This window comes from Ranitomeya variabilis, chromosome 5 (genome assembly GCF_051348905.1).
Source record: "Ranitomeya variabilis isolate aRanVar5 chromosome 5, aRanVar5.hap1, whole genome shotgun sequence".
Taxonomy (NCBI): domain Eukaryota; kingdom Metazoa; phylum Chordata; class Amphibia; order Anura; family Dendrobatidae; genus Ranitomeya; species Ranitomeya variabilis.
The window spans coordinates 551,254,696-551,271,188 of record NC_135236.1 but is presented as its reverse complement, the minus strand read 5'-3'; the positions used below and the strand labels follow the sequence as shown (position 1 = coordinate 551,271,188).

The 16,493-nt window shown below is 51.2% G+C and overlaps 1 protein-coding gene across 7 annotated transcripts in view; it reads right to left on the bottom strand.

Moving 5' to 3' along the window:
• Positions 1 to 566, bottom strand: part of SIMC1 (SUMO interacting motifs containing 1) — a 169,427-nt gene extending 168,861 nt beyond the window's left edge. For 5 of the 7 annotated variants that reach the window (XR_013215837.1, XR_013215838.1, XM_077265894.1 and 2 more), the window contains exon 1: positions 322 to 566. Coding sequence is in view for 4 of the 7 variants with exons in the window: in XM_077265894.1 (XP_077122009.1) it covers positions 322 to 420 (99 nt within the window). In the remaining 3 variants the exon portion in view is untranslated. The remainder of the gene's footprint in view (positions 1 to 321) is intronic. The other 2 variants (XR_013215839.1, XM_077265897.1) reach the window with 1 other exon arrangement.
• Positions 567 to 16,493: the final 15,927 nt, after the last annotated feature.

Genomic DNA, 16,493 nt, shown 5'->3' with positions numbered 1-16,493 from the left:
GTGAAGTGGAGAATCCCTTTAAGAGGCTATTAGGCACCACACCACGACAACACTAGCTAGAGGACTACAAGCACCAGCAGACCTCTTGGCGCTGTATATGTATACGAATAACGCGTGTTATTCATGCTCGCCAAGATAGTGACTGATGGGCGGTCTCCATGCTGAGAACTGCAGGAAGTTTCACTTTCGCTTCCTATAAGGAGGGGCAGCAGCCCAGCAGCAGAGCGCCCCCCAGGAATAACGGCCCCCCCCCCAGGAATAACGGCCAGCGGCCCCACAACCGCCGCTCCAGCCCCGACACAGCCCCTCACGTGTACGCACCTGTGCGGGCGAAAGGCTGCGGTGCCGCCTCCCTGCTGGCTGCGAGTCTTCTTCCGACTCATCCGAGCAGCTTAAGACTATAACCTCGTCCACCTCCATGCTAAAGCCCCCTACGGCAGCGCGTCCCGGGGCCCCGCATTACTTATACTCGCTGCTGTGCCCGGTACGAGGCGGCGCCCAACACAGCCAAGAAGTAAACAGCGGAGCATCGCCGGCGGCGGCACTGATATAATGGCAGGAGGTGCAGTGCTGCGCACTGATTGGGTAACTCCACATGTAGCCACGCCTCCCAAGTGCCAGCGGTGCCAGCCTACCTCTGATGGGCGTGCAGGAGTAGCATAGACACATAGCCACAGGGGGTTGTATCATGTACACAAGGGCCCCACAGGAGAGGGAGGCCCATCAGCTGCTGAATGTTTTGTTCTGTCCTTTTATGGCGACCAAGCTACAGATTATATATATATATTACATCGTCTCCTCTCATTATGTATATTGTCACCCCTTAGTATTCAGTGTCCTCCATTGTTATTTAAAGCACTGTCCCTCATTACATATTGTCGTCTCTTGCTATAAACAGCACTGTCCCTTATTACACCGTGCCCTCTCGTTAAAGCATCTGCCCTTATTACACAGTGCCCTCTCTTGTTAAATACAGCGCTGTCCCTTATTACACAGTGCCTTCTCTTGTTATATAATGCACCGTCCCTTATTACACAGTGCCCTTGTCACAATATTGTATGAAATAATATAAGTTTTAGTTTTCTTGCTAGCATGCTGTGGGCTAAAGACCCCTTCTTGGAGTGATTCTGCAACAGCTTTTATGGCTTCTTGCTGCATTCCTGACTTTCAGCTCCCAAATCCCTCATGCCCCTCCCAAAAGAATTTTTACGATCGCTTGGGTAGGCACAAACTCTTCTCCAGCTATAACTGGATTAGAAGTCTCCAGAAACATGAAGTCCTTTGTTCCATTATTGTAAGATATTGGGCCAACCATTGAGGCTAGAAAGAGGAAAAATACATATTGTTATAGTCCATTGGCGGATCTATCAACCCCTGTAAGGAGCAACCTCTAACTCCATCAGGTAAAAAGTAGGGATTTCTCTGAAATTATGCATCACAAATAGGACATATTTGATCTCATTAGAATGCCAATGTTAATACGAGATAAATGCTGGGTTTGTTATGACTATGACATGTTTTGTAGCTGAGTTATAGGCATTAGACAAACTTGTGTTAAATTTACTAAGACTGAAGAGATAGGAGGGACTGTGGAAGCCAGCCCTGTTGGTGAGGTCACAGGCTGCGGTTTATAAGTTTCTGCCACTGCCAGGCCCCCAGGAGAGTGAGTTTTAACCTAAGAAGCCTGACTGCCGTCCTAATGCATTGGGACTAGGGTTGAGCGACTTTTACTTTTTCAGGATCGAGTCGGGTTTCGCGAAAAAGTCGGGTCGGGTGAAATCGGCCGATTATTGCGAAAAGTCGGAGATCCGACCGAAACACGAAACCCAATGCAAGTCAATGGAGAATCAAAGTCGGCAGTGAGTGGAGGACAGGAAAACACCAACAGAGCCCATTTTAATGCCAAAAACATCAATTCTTGTTACTTAAGCTTGTCAATCTTAATTTACCTTATAATAATAGTTAGCCATTGAAAATTTGGGGGTCATTTGGCAACAGTTGTGGGGGGAGTAGGGCTGGCTCAAGTTTTTTGTGGGCCCAGGAAACGCGGACTACGTCACGGCGGTGGAGCAGGGAGAGGTAAGTATTTCAACTTTGCAAGTGCTGTGATCCTGACCAAGCGGGGGGGCACATTCGTTCGCATTGCCACTGGCACAGGGCCCCTCAAAGTACGGCGTAGTGATTGACGGCGGGGGCGCCTCCCACCGGCAGAGACAATTTTGCGTACTATGAGGGGCCCTGTGCCAGTGACGTCGCCAACGAGTATGCCCCCCCCACCTGTTGAAGGAACCTGCACTTTCATCTGCACCTTCCTCTTTGTCCCCGTGTAAGGTGGTATAGTATGCGGGAAGGGGAACCAGACTTTCTGCAGGGTCAGATACTGGCTATGTAGAGTGCAAGGGGAATGTAGTGGTCTGGGTCAAGTATCCAGCAGACTCATCTAGCAGGGGCTGGGCAATGGGAAGGATGAGGAGGAAACACAGATATAGGCCCAAAGAATAAAGTAGGCTAAATGCAGTTCAAAATTGGTAACAGGAGTAAACAGGCAGCACTGCTTTGTTCAGTGGAGGAGAACAGCAAGGAGCGGCAGACACCGTTAGTAGGCCCAACCAAACCAGTAGGCCAAATGCAGTTTTAAAATTCCTATAGGCCGAAAGCCTGAAGATTGAAACTCAGGAGAAAAACACAGGAGAATACCAAGGAGCGGCAGACACTGTTAGAAGGCCCAACCAAACTAGTAAGCCAAATGCACTTTAATATGTGATATCAGCTGCAAATTGAGGCTCTGCTTTGTGCAGTGAAGGACAGATATATTGAGTGGCGCGGACAGACACATGTAGTAGGCCTAAATTAAAAAAGTTGGCTCAATGCAGTTTAAAATGGGTAACGGGTACACAGGCAGCACTGGTTTGGTCAGCGGAGAACGATTGCTAGGAGTGGCGCAGACAGACTTACTAGGCCTAAAATAAAAAAGTAGGCTCAATGCAGTTCAAAATGGGTAACGGGTACACAGGCAGCATTGTTTTGGTCAGCGGAGGACGATTAGTAGGAGTGGCGCAGACAGACTTACTAGGCCTAAAATAAAAAAGTTGGCTCAATGCAGTTTAAAATGGGTAACAAGGGTACACAGGCAGCACTGGTTTGGTCAGCGGAGGACGATTGCTAGGAGTGGCGCAGACAGACATACTAGGCCTAAAATAAAAAAGTTGGCTCAATGCAGTTTAAAATGGGTAACGGGTACACAAGCAGCACTGGTTTGGTCAGCGGAGGACGATTGCTAGGAGTGGCGCAGACAGACTTACTAGGCCTAAAATAAAAAAGTAGGCTCAATGCAGTTCAAAATGGGTAACGGGTACACAGGCAGCATTGTTTTGGTCAGCGGAGGACGATTAGTAGGAGTGGCACAGACAGACTTACTAGGCCTAAAATAAAAAAGTTGGCTCAATGCAGTTTAAAATTGGTTACAGGGGTACACAGGCAGCACTGGTTTGGTCAGCGGAGGACGATTGCTAGGAATGGCGCAGACAGACTTACTAGGCCTAAAATAAAAAAGTAGGCTCAATGCAGTTCTAAATGGGTAACGGGTACACAGGCAGCATTGTTTTGGTCAGCGGAGGACGATTAGTAGGAGTGGCGCAGACAGACTTACTAGGCCTAAATTAAAAAAGTTGGCTCAATGCAGTTTAAAATTGGTTACAGGGGTACACAGGCAGCACTGGTTTGGTCAGCGGAGGACTGTCATGTCGGACGCCGTTCAGACCAGGTCGTCCGACAGACAGCGGTAGTTCCGCTTTTGACCACTATTTGCTCATTGGCGTCTTCTAGATTTTGTCTAGCTGTTCCGGGGTTAATTTACCTGATCCTCGGATTGGAAGCTGGGCCATGCCCATTGCCTTTAAATAGCTTTCCTGATCATTGGGCGTCGCCGATTATAGCTTCTGTCTTGCGTTGTTATCGCGGTCTGGAGTGGAGAGCTGGTTGTTGGAGAATCGTTGCTGGTGGTGTATTTTCCTTTGTCTTAGTTACTCCTTCCTATATTTGTGTTTATTTTGCCCTGCACATTTATAGTGTATTCCTGAGTGACTGCGGCGTGGTGTATATTTTCCTTTATCCTTGTCTGTGCTAACTGTGGGTATTGGTGTATTGCATTCACCGGGTGGAGGGTGGAGGTTTTCAGCCTAGGGTTGTAACAGGAGGCAGGGTGAGGTTCGAGGCCTGGACATGCACACCATCAGTGTAAACTTCAGGTAGAGGGTCAGTCAGCATTTCCCTAGTCTGAGGGAAATTGCAGGGGCCCGGGTTATTAGCTCTCGCCCACCTAGTCTCCCCGTGACATTATAATCGGCCCAACAAAAAAAAAAAAAGGGGGGTTCTTTTTTTGTGTGTTTTGTCATGGATCCCATGACTTCCATAACCAGCCAGTTGGAGGCACTGTCCCTACAGGTCACGGAGTTGAGGGGGGCAGTACAGCAACAGGGACTAGCAGTATCTAATGTGCAAGCTAGAGCGACAGAAAGAGTTGCTGAGCCTAAATTTTCTTTGCCTGAAAAATTTGCTGGGGAACGCAGTAAATTTGTTTCTTTTCCTGAAGCTTGCAAACTATATTTCCGTATGCGCCCAATCTCCTCGGGTAATGAGGCTCAGCGTGTGGGCCTGGTGTTTTCATTGTTAAGTGGGGATCCCCAAGCATGGGCGTTTTCTTTGCCATCTGATTCTGCTGCATTTGACTCTGTGGAGAGTTTTTTTTCTTTCAGGTGGTTATGGGTTTTCCTTGGTTGTCTATGCACAACCCGGTAATTGACTGGAAAACTCAGGACATAATTCAGTGGAGCGAGTTCTGCCAGGAGAATTGCCTGGCCACATGTGTGGCTGCGGTGACTTCAAGCGTTCCGGAGTCACTTCTGGATTTTGTGGATGTGTTCTCTGAGAAGGGTTGTTCAGAGTTGCCGCCACATCGTCCCTATGACTGTTCTATCAGGTTTAAACCAGGGGCCAAATTGCCTAAAGCAAGGATGTTCACATCTCCGGTCCGGAGAGACAAGCGTTAAAAGATTATATTGCTGAAAGCTTGAGCAAAGGGCACATCAGGCCGTCATCCTCGCCGGAGGCAGCAGTGTTCTTCTTCGTGAAGAAGAAAGATGGCGGATTACGCCCGTGTTTGGATTTCAGGGAGTTGAACCAGATTACGGTTCGTGATCCATACCCTCAGTGGCGTAACTACAAAGTTATGGGCCCCGGTGCGAACTTCCAAATGGGGCCCCCCCCGCCATAAAATTCAATGTAACCCCCATAGAATACAATGCAGCCCCCCTCATAGTATAATGCAGCCCCTCCATACAGGGGCAGTGAGAAAGACACGAGCAAATGGTGACTAGGGGGCAGGGGAGAGGGCACAAGTGGGCAAGGAAGACAGGCACAAGGGGACACATGGGGGCTAGGAGGCAGGGGAGAAGGTTACAAGGGGACTAGTGGGCAAGGGAGACTGACACAAGGGGACAATGGAGACTGACACAAGGGGCACATGGGGACAAGTGGGCAAGGGAGACTGACACAAAGGGCACATGGGGACTAGTGGACAAGGGAGACTGGCACACGGGGACACACGGGGACAAGGGACAAGCACAAGGGGACAAGGGAGACAGGCACAAGGGGACACACAGGGACTAGTGGGCAAGAGACTGACACAAGGGATACAAGCACAAGGGGACACACAGGGACAAGTGGGAAAGGGAGACTGACACACAGGGACTAGTGGGCGAAGGAGACTGACACAAGCACAAGGGGACAAAGGAGACTGACACAAGCACAAGGGGACATAGGAGACAGGCACATGGGGACACACAGGGACTAATGGGCAAGGGAGACTGGCACATGGGGACACAAGCATAAGGGAGACAGGCTCAAGGGGACACATGGCCCCCTGACCTGCCAGAGCCGCTTGCAGCTGTGACCGTGGTAGTTACGCCGCTGCCGCTGCCATACTACAGATATCACACACACACACACACATCAGTTATCACACACACACTACAGATATCACACATACACACATACTACAGATATCACACACACACTACAGATATCACACACACACACATCATATTACAGATATCACACACATACTACAGTTATCACACACACACTACAGATATCAAACACACACTACAGATATCACACACACACACACATACTACAGATATCACACACATACTACAGTTATCACACACATACTACAGATATCACACACACACCAGAGATACCAGCTCATATACACAACTCACAATCTCCTCTCTGGTACAGGGGTGGCTGATGTAAACCGGCTGCAGCTCCTCAGCTTCTCCTGACTAAAGCGGCTCTGTCCCGCACCTCCCCCCTGCTCTCGCCTTCTGTCCCGGGGTTATTTTGGCTTTCTCTTAAATACGATCTCATTCAGAGGTACATGAGATGTATGAGGGGGAAAAAACAGATTGAGAAGCTGTCTCATCGTGATGACTGGAGCTGCTTCCTGTCTCTCACGTGCCCCGGCTGCCCCCTTCCCCTAGATACGCCTCGGACTGTTGCTGTGCAGGAGGAATCCCCTGCACTGCAATATGGTGTTGGGTGCCAGCACAGCCCGCACAGTGGTCTATCCAGCACAGCCCGCACAGTGGTCTATCCAGCACAGCCCGCACAGTGGTCTATCCAGCACAGCCCGCACAGTGGTCTATCCAGCACAGCCCGCACAGTGGTCTATCCAGCACAGCCCGCACAGTGGTCTATCCAGCACAGCCCGCACAGTGGTCTATCCAGCACAGCCCGCACAGTGGTCTATCCAGCACAGCCCACACAGTGGTCTATACAGCACAGCCCGCATCTCTCGCCCCCCCCCCGAGAATGCCCCCACAGTCCAGTAAAAAAACAAAAAAACACTCTCCTTACCTTTCCTCTTGCCAGCGTTGCTTCCTGCTCCGATCTCAGGCTCGGCTGCAGTCTGCCCGGGACACAGCAGGTGCGCGATGATATGACGTCATCGCGCACCTGCAGTGTCAGAGGCAGAGCGGGGAATGATGGGAGAGGGAGCGTCTGTAGACGCTCTCTCCTCCGTCATTGCATTTAACTGTACCGGCGTCATAGACGCCGGTATAGTTGAATGCGACGGCGGGGGGGGTGAGTCGGTGGCGGGGGGAGGCGGATCGAGCAGCCCATGACTGGCACCGGCTCTTCTGGCATTTGCCAGAAGTGCCCGATGGCCAGTCCGGCCCTGCTCTGACCTGCCGGCCCCGGGCCCCTGACCTGCCGGGCCCGGTCGCAGTGGCGACCGCTGCAACCGCGGTAGTTACGCCCCTGTCCATACTGTACAATGGCCACACATAGTGCTCTATACTGTACAATGGCCACACATGATGCTCCATACTGTACAATTGGCCACACATGATGCTCCATACTGTACAATTGGCCACACATGATATTGCCTACAGTATAATGGCCACACATAGTTACTCCTACACACGCGGCTGAGCTCCGTACACATTGCACATGCGGCTCCCCTCCGTACACCTCGTACACACCCGGCTCCGCTCCGTACACCTTGCACACACGGCTCCGCTCCGTATACCTCGTACACACATGGCTCCGCTCCGTACACCTCGTAAACACACGGCTCCGCTCCGTACACCTTGCGCACACGGCTCCGCTCCGTATACCTCGTACACACATGGCTCCGCTCCGTACACCTCGTACACACACGGCTCCGCTCCGTACACCTTGCACACACGGCTCCGCTCCGTACACCTTACACACACGGCTCCGCATACCTCGTACACACATGGCTCCGCTCCGCACACCTTGCACACACGGCTCCGCTCCGTATACCTCGTACACACATGGCTCCGCTCCGTACACCTTGCACCGTACTCCGTGTACGGAGCGGAGCCGTGTGTATGAGGTATACGGAGCGGAGCCGTGTGTGCAAGGTGTACGGAGCGGAGCCGTGTGTGTACGAGGTGTACGGAGCGTAGCCGTGTGTGTACGAGGTGTACGGAGCGTAGCCGTGTGTGTACGAGGTGTACGGAGCGTAGCCGTGTGTGTACGAGGTGTACGGAGCGTAGCCGTGTGTACGAGGTGTACGGAGCGTAGCCGTGTGTGTACGAGGTGTACGGAGCGTAGCCGTGTGTGTACGAGGTGTACGGAGCGTAGCCGTGTGTGTACGAGGTGTACGGAGCGTAGCCGTGTGTGTACGAGGTGTACGGAGCGTAGCCGTGTGTGTACGAGGTGTACGGATCGGAGCCATGTGTGTACGAGGTATACGGAGCGGAGCCGTGTGTGCAAGGTGTACGGAGCGGAGCCGGGTGTGTACGAGGTGTACGGAGGGGAGCCGCATGTGCAATGTGTACGGAGCTCAGCCGCGTGTGTAGGAGTAACTATGTGTGGCCATTATACTGTAGGCAATATCATGTGTGGCCAATTGTACAGTATGGAGCATCACGTGTGGCCATTGTACAGTATAGAGCACTATGTGTGGCCATTGTACAGTATGGACAGGGGCGTAACTACCGCGGTTGCAGCGGTCGCCACTGCGACCGGGCCCGGCAGGTCAGGGGCCCGGGGCCGGCAGGTCAGAGCAGGGCCGGACTGGCCATCGGGCACTTCTGGCAAATGCCAGAAGAGCCGGTGCCAGTCATGGGCTGCTCGATCCGCCTCCCCCCGCCACCAACTCACCCCCCCCGCCGTCGCATTCAACTATACCGGCGTCTATGATCTCCGTACACCTCGTACACACACGGCTCCGCTCCGTACACCTTGCACACACGGCTCCGCTCCGTATACCTCGTACACACATGGCTCCACTCCGTACACCTCGTACACACACTGCTCCGCTCCGTACACCTCGTACACACACGGCTCCGCTCCGTACACCTCGTACACACACGGCTCCGCTCCGTACACCTCGTACACACACGGCTCCGCTCCGTACACCTCGTACACACACGGCTCCGCTCCGTACACCTTGCACACATGGCTCCGCTCCGTATACCTCGTACACACATGGCTCCGCTCCGTACACCTCGTACACACGGCTCCGCTCCGTACACCTTGCACACACGGCTCCGCTCCGTATACCTCGTACACACATGGCTCCGCTCCGTACACCTCGTACACACACGGCTCCGCTCCGTACACCTTGCACACACGGCTCCGCTCCGTATACCTCGTACACACAGGGCTCCGCTTCGTACACCTCGTACACACCCGGCTCCGCTTCGTACACCTCATACACACCCGGCTCCACCTTGTACACCTCATACACACCCAGCTCCGCCTTGTACACCTCATACACACACGGCTCCGCTCCGTACACCTCATACACACCCAGCTCCGCCTTGTACACCTCATACACACACGGCTCCGCTCCGTACACCTCGTACACACCCGGCTCCGCCTTGTACACCTCATACACACACGGCTCCGCTCCGTACACCTCATACACACACGGCTCCGCTCCGTACACCTCATACACACCCAGCTCCGCCTTGTACACCTCATACACACACGGCTCCGCTCCGTACACCTCATACACACCCAGCTCTGCCTTGTACACCTCATACACACCCAGCTCTGCCTTGTACACCTCATACACACCCGGCTCCGCCTTGTACACCTCATACACACACGGCTCCGCTCCGTACACCTCATACACACCCGGCTCCGCCTTGTACACCTCATACACACACTGCTCCGCTCTGTACACCTCATACACACACGGCTCCGCTCCGTACACCTCATACACACCCAGCTCTGCCTTGTACACCTCATACACACCCGGCTCCGCCTTGTACACCTCATACACACACGGCTCCGCTCCGTACACCTCATACACACCCGGCTCCGCCTTGTACACCTCATACACACACTGCTCCGCTCTGTACACCTCATACACCCACGGCTCCGCTCCGTACACCTCATACACACCCGGCTCCGCTCTGTACACCTCATACACACACTGCTCCGCTCTGTACACCTCATACACACACGGCTCCGCTCCGTACACCTCATACACACACTGCTCTGCTACATCCACACAAACCCCTCCTGACCTCACACAAAAGCTTACCCTCCTCCAGCAAGATGACAACCAGCACTGCACTACTGTCCTGCACTACACGGAAGCCCTTGATCATGTGACTCCGACTCCTCCCCACCTGTGACCTCATCCTAGGTCCTGTGCGCACAGAGCAGCTGCAGCCATAGTTGTGGTGTGCGGCTCTCTGCGGTGGAGGGGCTCTGCTGCCGTGACAAGTGCAGTCCCACCCGTGATCGCGCATGCACTGAGAGAGTGCACGCGCACCAGGGCCTGTAAAGAAGGTTTATAAAGGGCCGGCGGCCCATTTTGTAGCTCAGAGTTCTTAGGGGCCCCTAAGCACTGCGGGCCCCGTCGCAATTGCGACCCCTGCGACCGCGGTAGTTACGCCCCTGCATACCCTATGCCACTGATACCAGACTTGTTCAACCAGGTGGCAGGTGCTAAGTGGTTTACCAAGCTTGACCTCAGGGGGGCGTACAACCTCATAAGAGTCCGTCAAGGTGATCAGTGAAAGACGGCTTTTAATACCCCTGAGGGTCATTTTGAAAATTTGGTGATGCCATTTGGGTTGACTAACGCACCTGCAGTGTTCCAACATTTCATCAATAATGTGTTCTCGCATGTTTTGGGGAAATTTGTTATCGTGTACCTAGATGACATTCTCATATATTCTTCATTTAGTTCATGTCAGGCAGGTGTTACAGCTTCTCAGAGAGAATAAGCTGTATGCTAAACTTGAGAAATGTGTATTTTTTGTTCAAGAGTTGCCGTTCTTGGGTTATATTGTGTCTGCTTCTGGTTTTAAAATGGACGCCGCTAAGGTGCCAGCGGTGCTTCATTGGGAACGTCCTGATAACCTGAAAGCACTTCAGCGGTTCCTTGGGTTTTCTAACTACTATAGGAAATTTATCAAGGATTTTTGCATCATTGCTAAACCGCTAACTGACATGACTAAAAAGGGTACCAATATCTCCGTTTGGCCTGAGGCTGCTGTGCGCGCATTTGAATTTCTTAAGAACAGTTTTGTTTCAGCCCCCATTCTTGTGCAGCTAGACGTATCAAAACCCTTTGTTGTGGAAGTTGATGCGTCTGAGGTTGGTGTGGGGGCGGTACTATCTCAAGGCTCATCTTTGAGTGGTTTGCGTCCGTGCGCCTATTTCTCCAAGAAACTGTCGTCCGCCGAACGTAACTACGATATCGGCAACAGGGAGTTGTTGGCTATTAAGTTGGCCTTTGAGGAATGGCGACACTTCTTGGAGGGGTTGGTACATCAGGTTACTGTTATTACCGATCATAAGAATCTGCTGTATTTGGAGTCAGCCAAGCGTCTGTCCCCCAGGCAGGTTCGCTGGGCATTGTTTTTCAGGCGGTTCAATTTTGTTGTCACTTACAGACCGGGGTCTAAAAACACTAAGGCGGATGCTCTGTCCAGGTGTTTTCCGGGGGGAGAACCTCGGCAGGATCCAGTACCCATCCTCCAAAAGGGTGTTGTTGTTTCGGCTCTCACTACCGAGGTTGAGGCTGAGATTGCCGAGGCTCAGGAGGACGTACCATCTGAACTTCCCATCAACAAATCTTTTGTACCGCTTCATCTCCGCTTAAAGGTTTTGGCGGAGCATCATGATGCTGTCCTGGCTGGCCACCCAGGGGTTAGAGGTACCTTGGAGTTGGTGTCACGTCGGTTTTGGTGGCCCAAGATCTGACAGGACGTGGTCTCATACGTGTCAGCTTGTACCACGTGCGCTAGGGCTAAGACGCCCCGCTCCCGTCCTGTTGGCACACCACTTCCTCTTGAGGTACCTAGTAAGCCATGGACGGAAATCTCCATGGATTTCATCACTGATTGCCCTCATCAGCTGGGAACACGGTCATCTTGGTGATTGTTGATCGGTTTTCAAAAATGTCGCACTTTGGGTCTTTGCCTTCGTTGCCTAACGCTAAGGGTATGTGCACACGTCCGGATTTCTTGCAGAAATTTCCTGAAGAAAACCGGAAATTTTCTGCATGAAATCCGCATTTTTTTTTGCGGTTTTTTTCCGTTTTTTTTCGCGTTTTTTTAGCATTCTGCAAGCGTAATTAGCTTGCAGAATGCTAAAGTTTTCCAAGCGATCTGTAGCATCGCTTGGAAAACTGACTGACAGGTTGGTCACACTTGTCAAACATAGCGTTTGACAAGTGTGACCATCTTTTTACTATAGATGCTGCCTATGCAGCATCTATAGTAAAAGATAGAATGTTTAAAAATAATAAAAAAAATGGTTATACTCACCTGCAGGCGTCCGTTCCTATAGATGCCGGTGTGGTTCAGGACCTTCCATGACGTCGCGGTCACGTGAGCGGTCACATGACCGGTCTCGACCAATCACAAGACCGTGACGTCATCGCAGGTCCTTCACCGCACACCAGCTATAGAAACCGAAGCGGCAGCATGCAGCGGAGAGGCGGGAAGACATCGAAGGTGAGTATAGGACTATTTTTTATTTTAATTCTTTTTTTTTGACCAATTATATGGTGCCCAGTCCGTGGAGGAGAGTCTCCCCTCCTCCACCCTGGGTACCAACCGCACATAATCTGCTTACTTCCCGCATGGTGTGCACAGCCCCGTGCGGGAAGTAAGCAGATCAATGCACTCCTAGGTGTGCGGAATCCCCTGCAATTCCGCATTTTAATGAACATGTTGCCTTTTTTTCCGCGATGCGATTTTTTCGTGGAAAAAAAGGCTACATTTGCCCAAAAAATGCGGAATACACTGAAAATAATGGGAGGCATATATTAGCGTTTTTTTCGCATTTTTATCATGTTTTTATAGCGAAAAAACGCGAAAAAAACGCGAAAAATACTGAACGTGTGCACATGGCCTAAGACTCTGGCAAAATTTTGGAAAGCATTTGGCTCACGGCTCGGGATCAAGTTGTCCCATTCTTCGGCGTTTCATCCTCAGTCAAATGGTCAGACTGAGCGTATGAACCAAAATTTGGAACAGTACCTACGCTGTTTTGTCTCTGATAACCAGGAGGAGTGGTCTGCCTTTCTTCCTTTGGCTGAGTTTGCCATCAATAATCACCGCCAGGAGTCATCTGGGGAGTCTCCGTTTTTTTGTGTTTACGGGCTACATCCTCAATTTTGTACTTTGAGTCAGAGGGGCTCTTCCGGCGTTCCGGAGGAGGACCAGTTAGGAGCACAATTGTCGTCAGTTTGGAGGAGAGTTAAACAGCGCCTGTTGAGTGTGGGTGCCAGGTACAAACGTGTGGCTGACAGTAGGCGTGTGCCAGGTCCGGACCTGAGTGTGGATGACTGGGTATGGTTATCCACAAAAAACATAAGACTCAAGATACCATCCCTTAAATTGGGTCCAAGGTTTATTGGTCCATTTAGGGTCACCGCCGTCATTAACCCACTAGCGTACCGACTGGAGCTCCCTACGGTGTATAAGATACACAACGTGTTCCACAGGTCTCTTCTGAAGAAGGTGGTGGGTTCTGTGGACGCGGCGCCTATGCCACCTCCAGTTTTGGTGGATGGTAACCTGGAATTTGAAGTCTCTAAGGTGGTTGACTCTCGTGTAGTGCGTCGCACTTTACAGTATTTGGTACACTGGTGTGGTTATGGGCCTGAGGAGAGGTCCTGGGTACCAGCCTCGGACATTCATGCGGATCGGCTGGTCAGGTTTTTTCATCATCGCCATCCGGACAAGCCGGGTCCTATAAGCCGTGAGGGCCCTGGGGTCCCTCGTAGAAGGCGGGGTACTGTCATGTCGGACGCCGTTCAGACCAGGTCGTCCGACAAACAGTGGTAGTTCCGCTTTTGACCGCTATTTGCTCATTGGCGTCGGCTAGATTTTGTCTAGATGTTCTGGGGTTAATTTACCTGATCCTCGGATTGGAAGCTGGGCCATGCCCATTGCCTTTAAATAGCTTTCCTGATCATTGGGCGTCGCCAATTATAGCTTCTGTCTTGCGTTGTTATCTCGGTCTGGAGTGGAGAGCTGGTTGTTGGAGAATCGTTGCTGGTGGTGTATTTTCCTTTGTCTTATTTACTCCTTCCTATATTTGTGTTTATTTTGCCCTGCACATTTATAGTGTATTCCTGAGTGACTGTGGCGTGGTGTATATTTTCCTTTATCCTTGTCTGTGCTAACTGTGGGTATTGGTGTATTGTATTCACCGGGTGGAGGGTTGAGGTTTTCAGCCTAGGGTTGTAACAGGAGGCAGGGTGAGGTTCGAAGCCTGGACATGCACACCATCAGTGTAAACTTCAGGTAGAGGGTCAGTCAGCATTTCCCTAGTCTGAGGGAAATTGCAGGGGCCCGGGTAATTAGCTCTCGCCCACCTAGTCTCCCCGTGACAAGGACGATTGCTAGGAGTGGCGCAGACAGACTTACTAGGCCTAAAATAAAAAAGTAGGCTCAATGCAATTCTAAGTGGGTAACGGGTACACAGGCAGCATTGTTTTGGTCAGCGGAGGACGATTAGTAGGAGTGGCGCAGACATTTTACTAGGCCTAAAATAAAAAAGTTGGCTCAATGCAGTTCAAAATGGGTAACGGGTACACAGGCAGCATTGTTTTGGTCAGCGGAGGACGATTAGTAGGAGTGGCGCAGACAGACTTACTAGGCCTAAAATAAAAAAGTTGGCTCAATACAGTTCAAAATGGGTAACGGGTAGTGTTGAGCGATACCGTCCGATACTTGAAAGTATCGGTATCGGAAAGTATCGGCCGATACCGGCAAAGTATCGGATCTGATCCGATACCGATACCCGATACCAATACAAGTCAATGGAACTCAAGTATCGGAAGGTATCCCTGATGGTTCCCAGGGTCTGAAGGAGAGGAAACTCTCCTTCAGGCCCTGGGATCCATATTAATGTGTAAAATAAAGAATTAAAATAAAAAATATTGATATACTCACCTCTCCGACGCAGCCTGGACCTTACCGCTGTGAACCGGCAGCCTTCTTTGCTTAAAATGAGCGCGTTCAGCACCTTCCATGACGTCACGGCTTCTGATTGGTCGCGTGCCGCTCATGTGACCGCCATGCGACCAATCAGAAGCCGTGACGTCATCCCTCAGGTCCTAAATTCCTAGAAGGGAATTTAGGACCTGAGGGATGACGTCGCGGCTTGTGATTGGTCACGTGGCGGTCACATGAGCGGCACGCGACCAATCAGAAGCCATGACGTCATGGAAGGTGCTGAACGCGCTCATTTTAAACAAAGAAGGCTGCCGGTTACCAGCGGTGTTGTCCAGGGGCCTCCGGACAGGTGAGTATATCAATATTTTTTATTTTAATTCTTTATTTTACACGTTCATATGGATCCCAGGGCCTGAAGGAGAGTTTCCTCTCCTTCAGACCCTGGGAACCATACACTGGAAACTTCCGATTCCGATTCCCGATACCACAAAAGTATCGGATCTCGGTATCGGAAGTCCGATACCGCAAGTATCGGCCGATACCCGATACTTGTGGTATCGGAATGCTCAACACTAGTAACGGGTACACAGGCAGCATTGTTTTGGTCAGCGGAGGACGATTAGTAGGAGTGGCGCAGACAGACTTACTAGGCCTAAAATAAAAAAGTTGGCTCAATGCAGTTTAAAATGGGTAACAGGGGTACACAGGCAGCACTGGCTTGGTCAGCGGAGAACGATTGCTAGGAGTGGCGCAGACAGACTTACTAGGCCTAAAATAAAAAAGTTGGCTCAATGCAGTTTAAAATGGGTAACGGGTACACAGGCAGCACTGGTTTAGTCAGCGGAGGACGATTGCTAGGAGTGGCGCAGACAGACTTACTAGGCCTAAAATAAAAAAGATGGCTCAATGCAGTTAGAAATGGGTAACAGGGGTATACAGGCAGCACTGGTTTAGTCAGCGGAGGATGATTGCTAGGAGTGGCGCAGACAGACTTACTAGGCCTAAAATAAAAAAGTTGGCTCAATGCAGTTCAAAATGGGTAACAGGAGTAAACTGGTGGCACTGCTTTGTTCGGTGGAGGACAACTGAAATAAGTGGCTGACACAGTACGTTGGCCTAAATAGTAAAGCGGGCTAAATGTCCGCAAAAAATGTTTTCGTAAATAAACAGGTGGCAAAGCGACGTACAGGGGTGGGTTCCTCTGCTGAGTACCAGATAGTGGTAGTTCGCGCACAGTATTCACAGGTCAAAATGGAGGGCATGGTCCCTGTATATATTTACTATCATCTCTCAATTTGTATTGGCAGTGCCATTGAAGGATTTAACAGCACCGACTAAACTGCGGTGGAGCACTGTTTGAGCTGGGGGGGGAACACTCTCGTGGGCGGCGGTACTGGCCCAGGGCCCCTCATATTACGACGGTGTGTCTGACGTTGGGTGTGCAACCCCAACGCCAAAGACACTTAATTGTACGATGAGGGACCCTGTGCCAGTGCCGTCGGCCAAAAGTGGGCATACCCA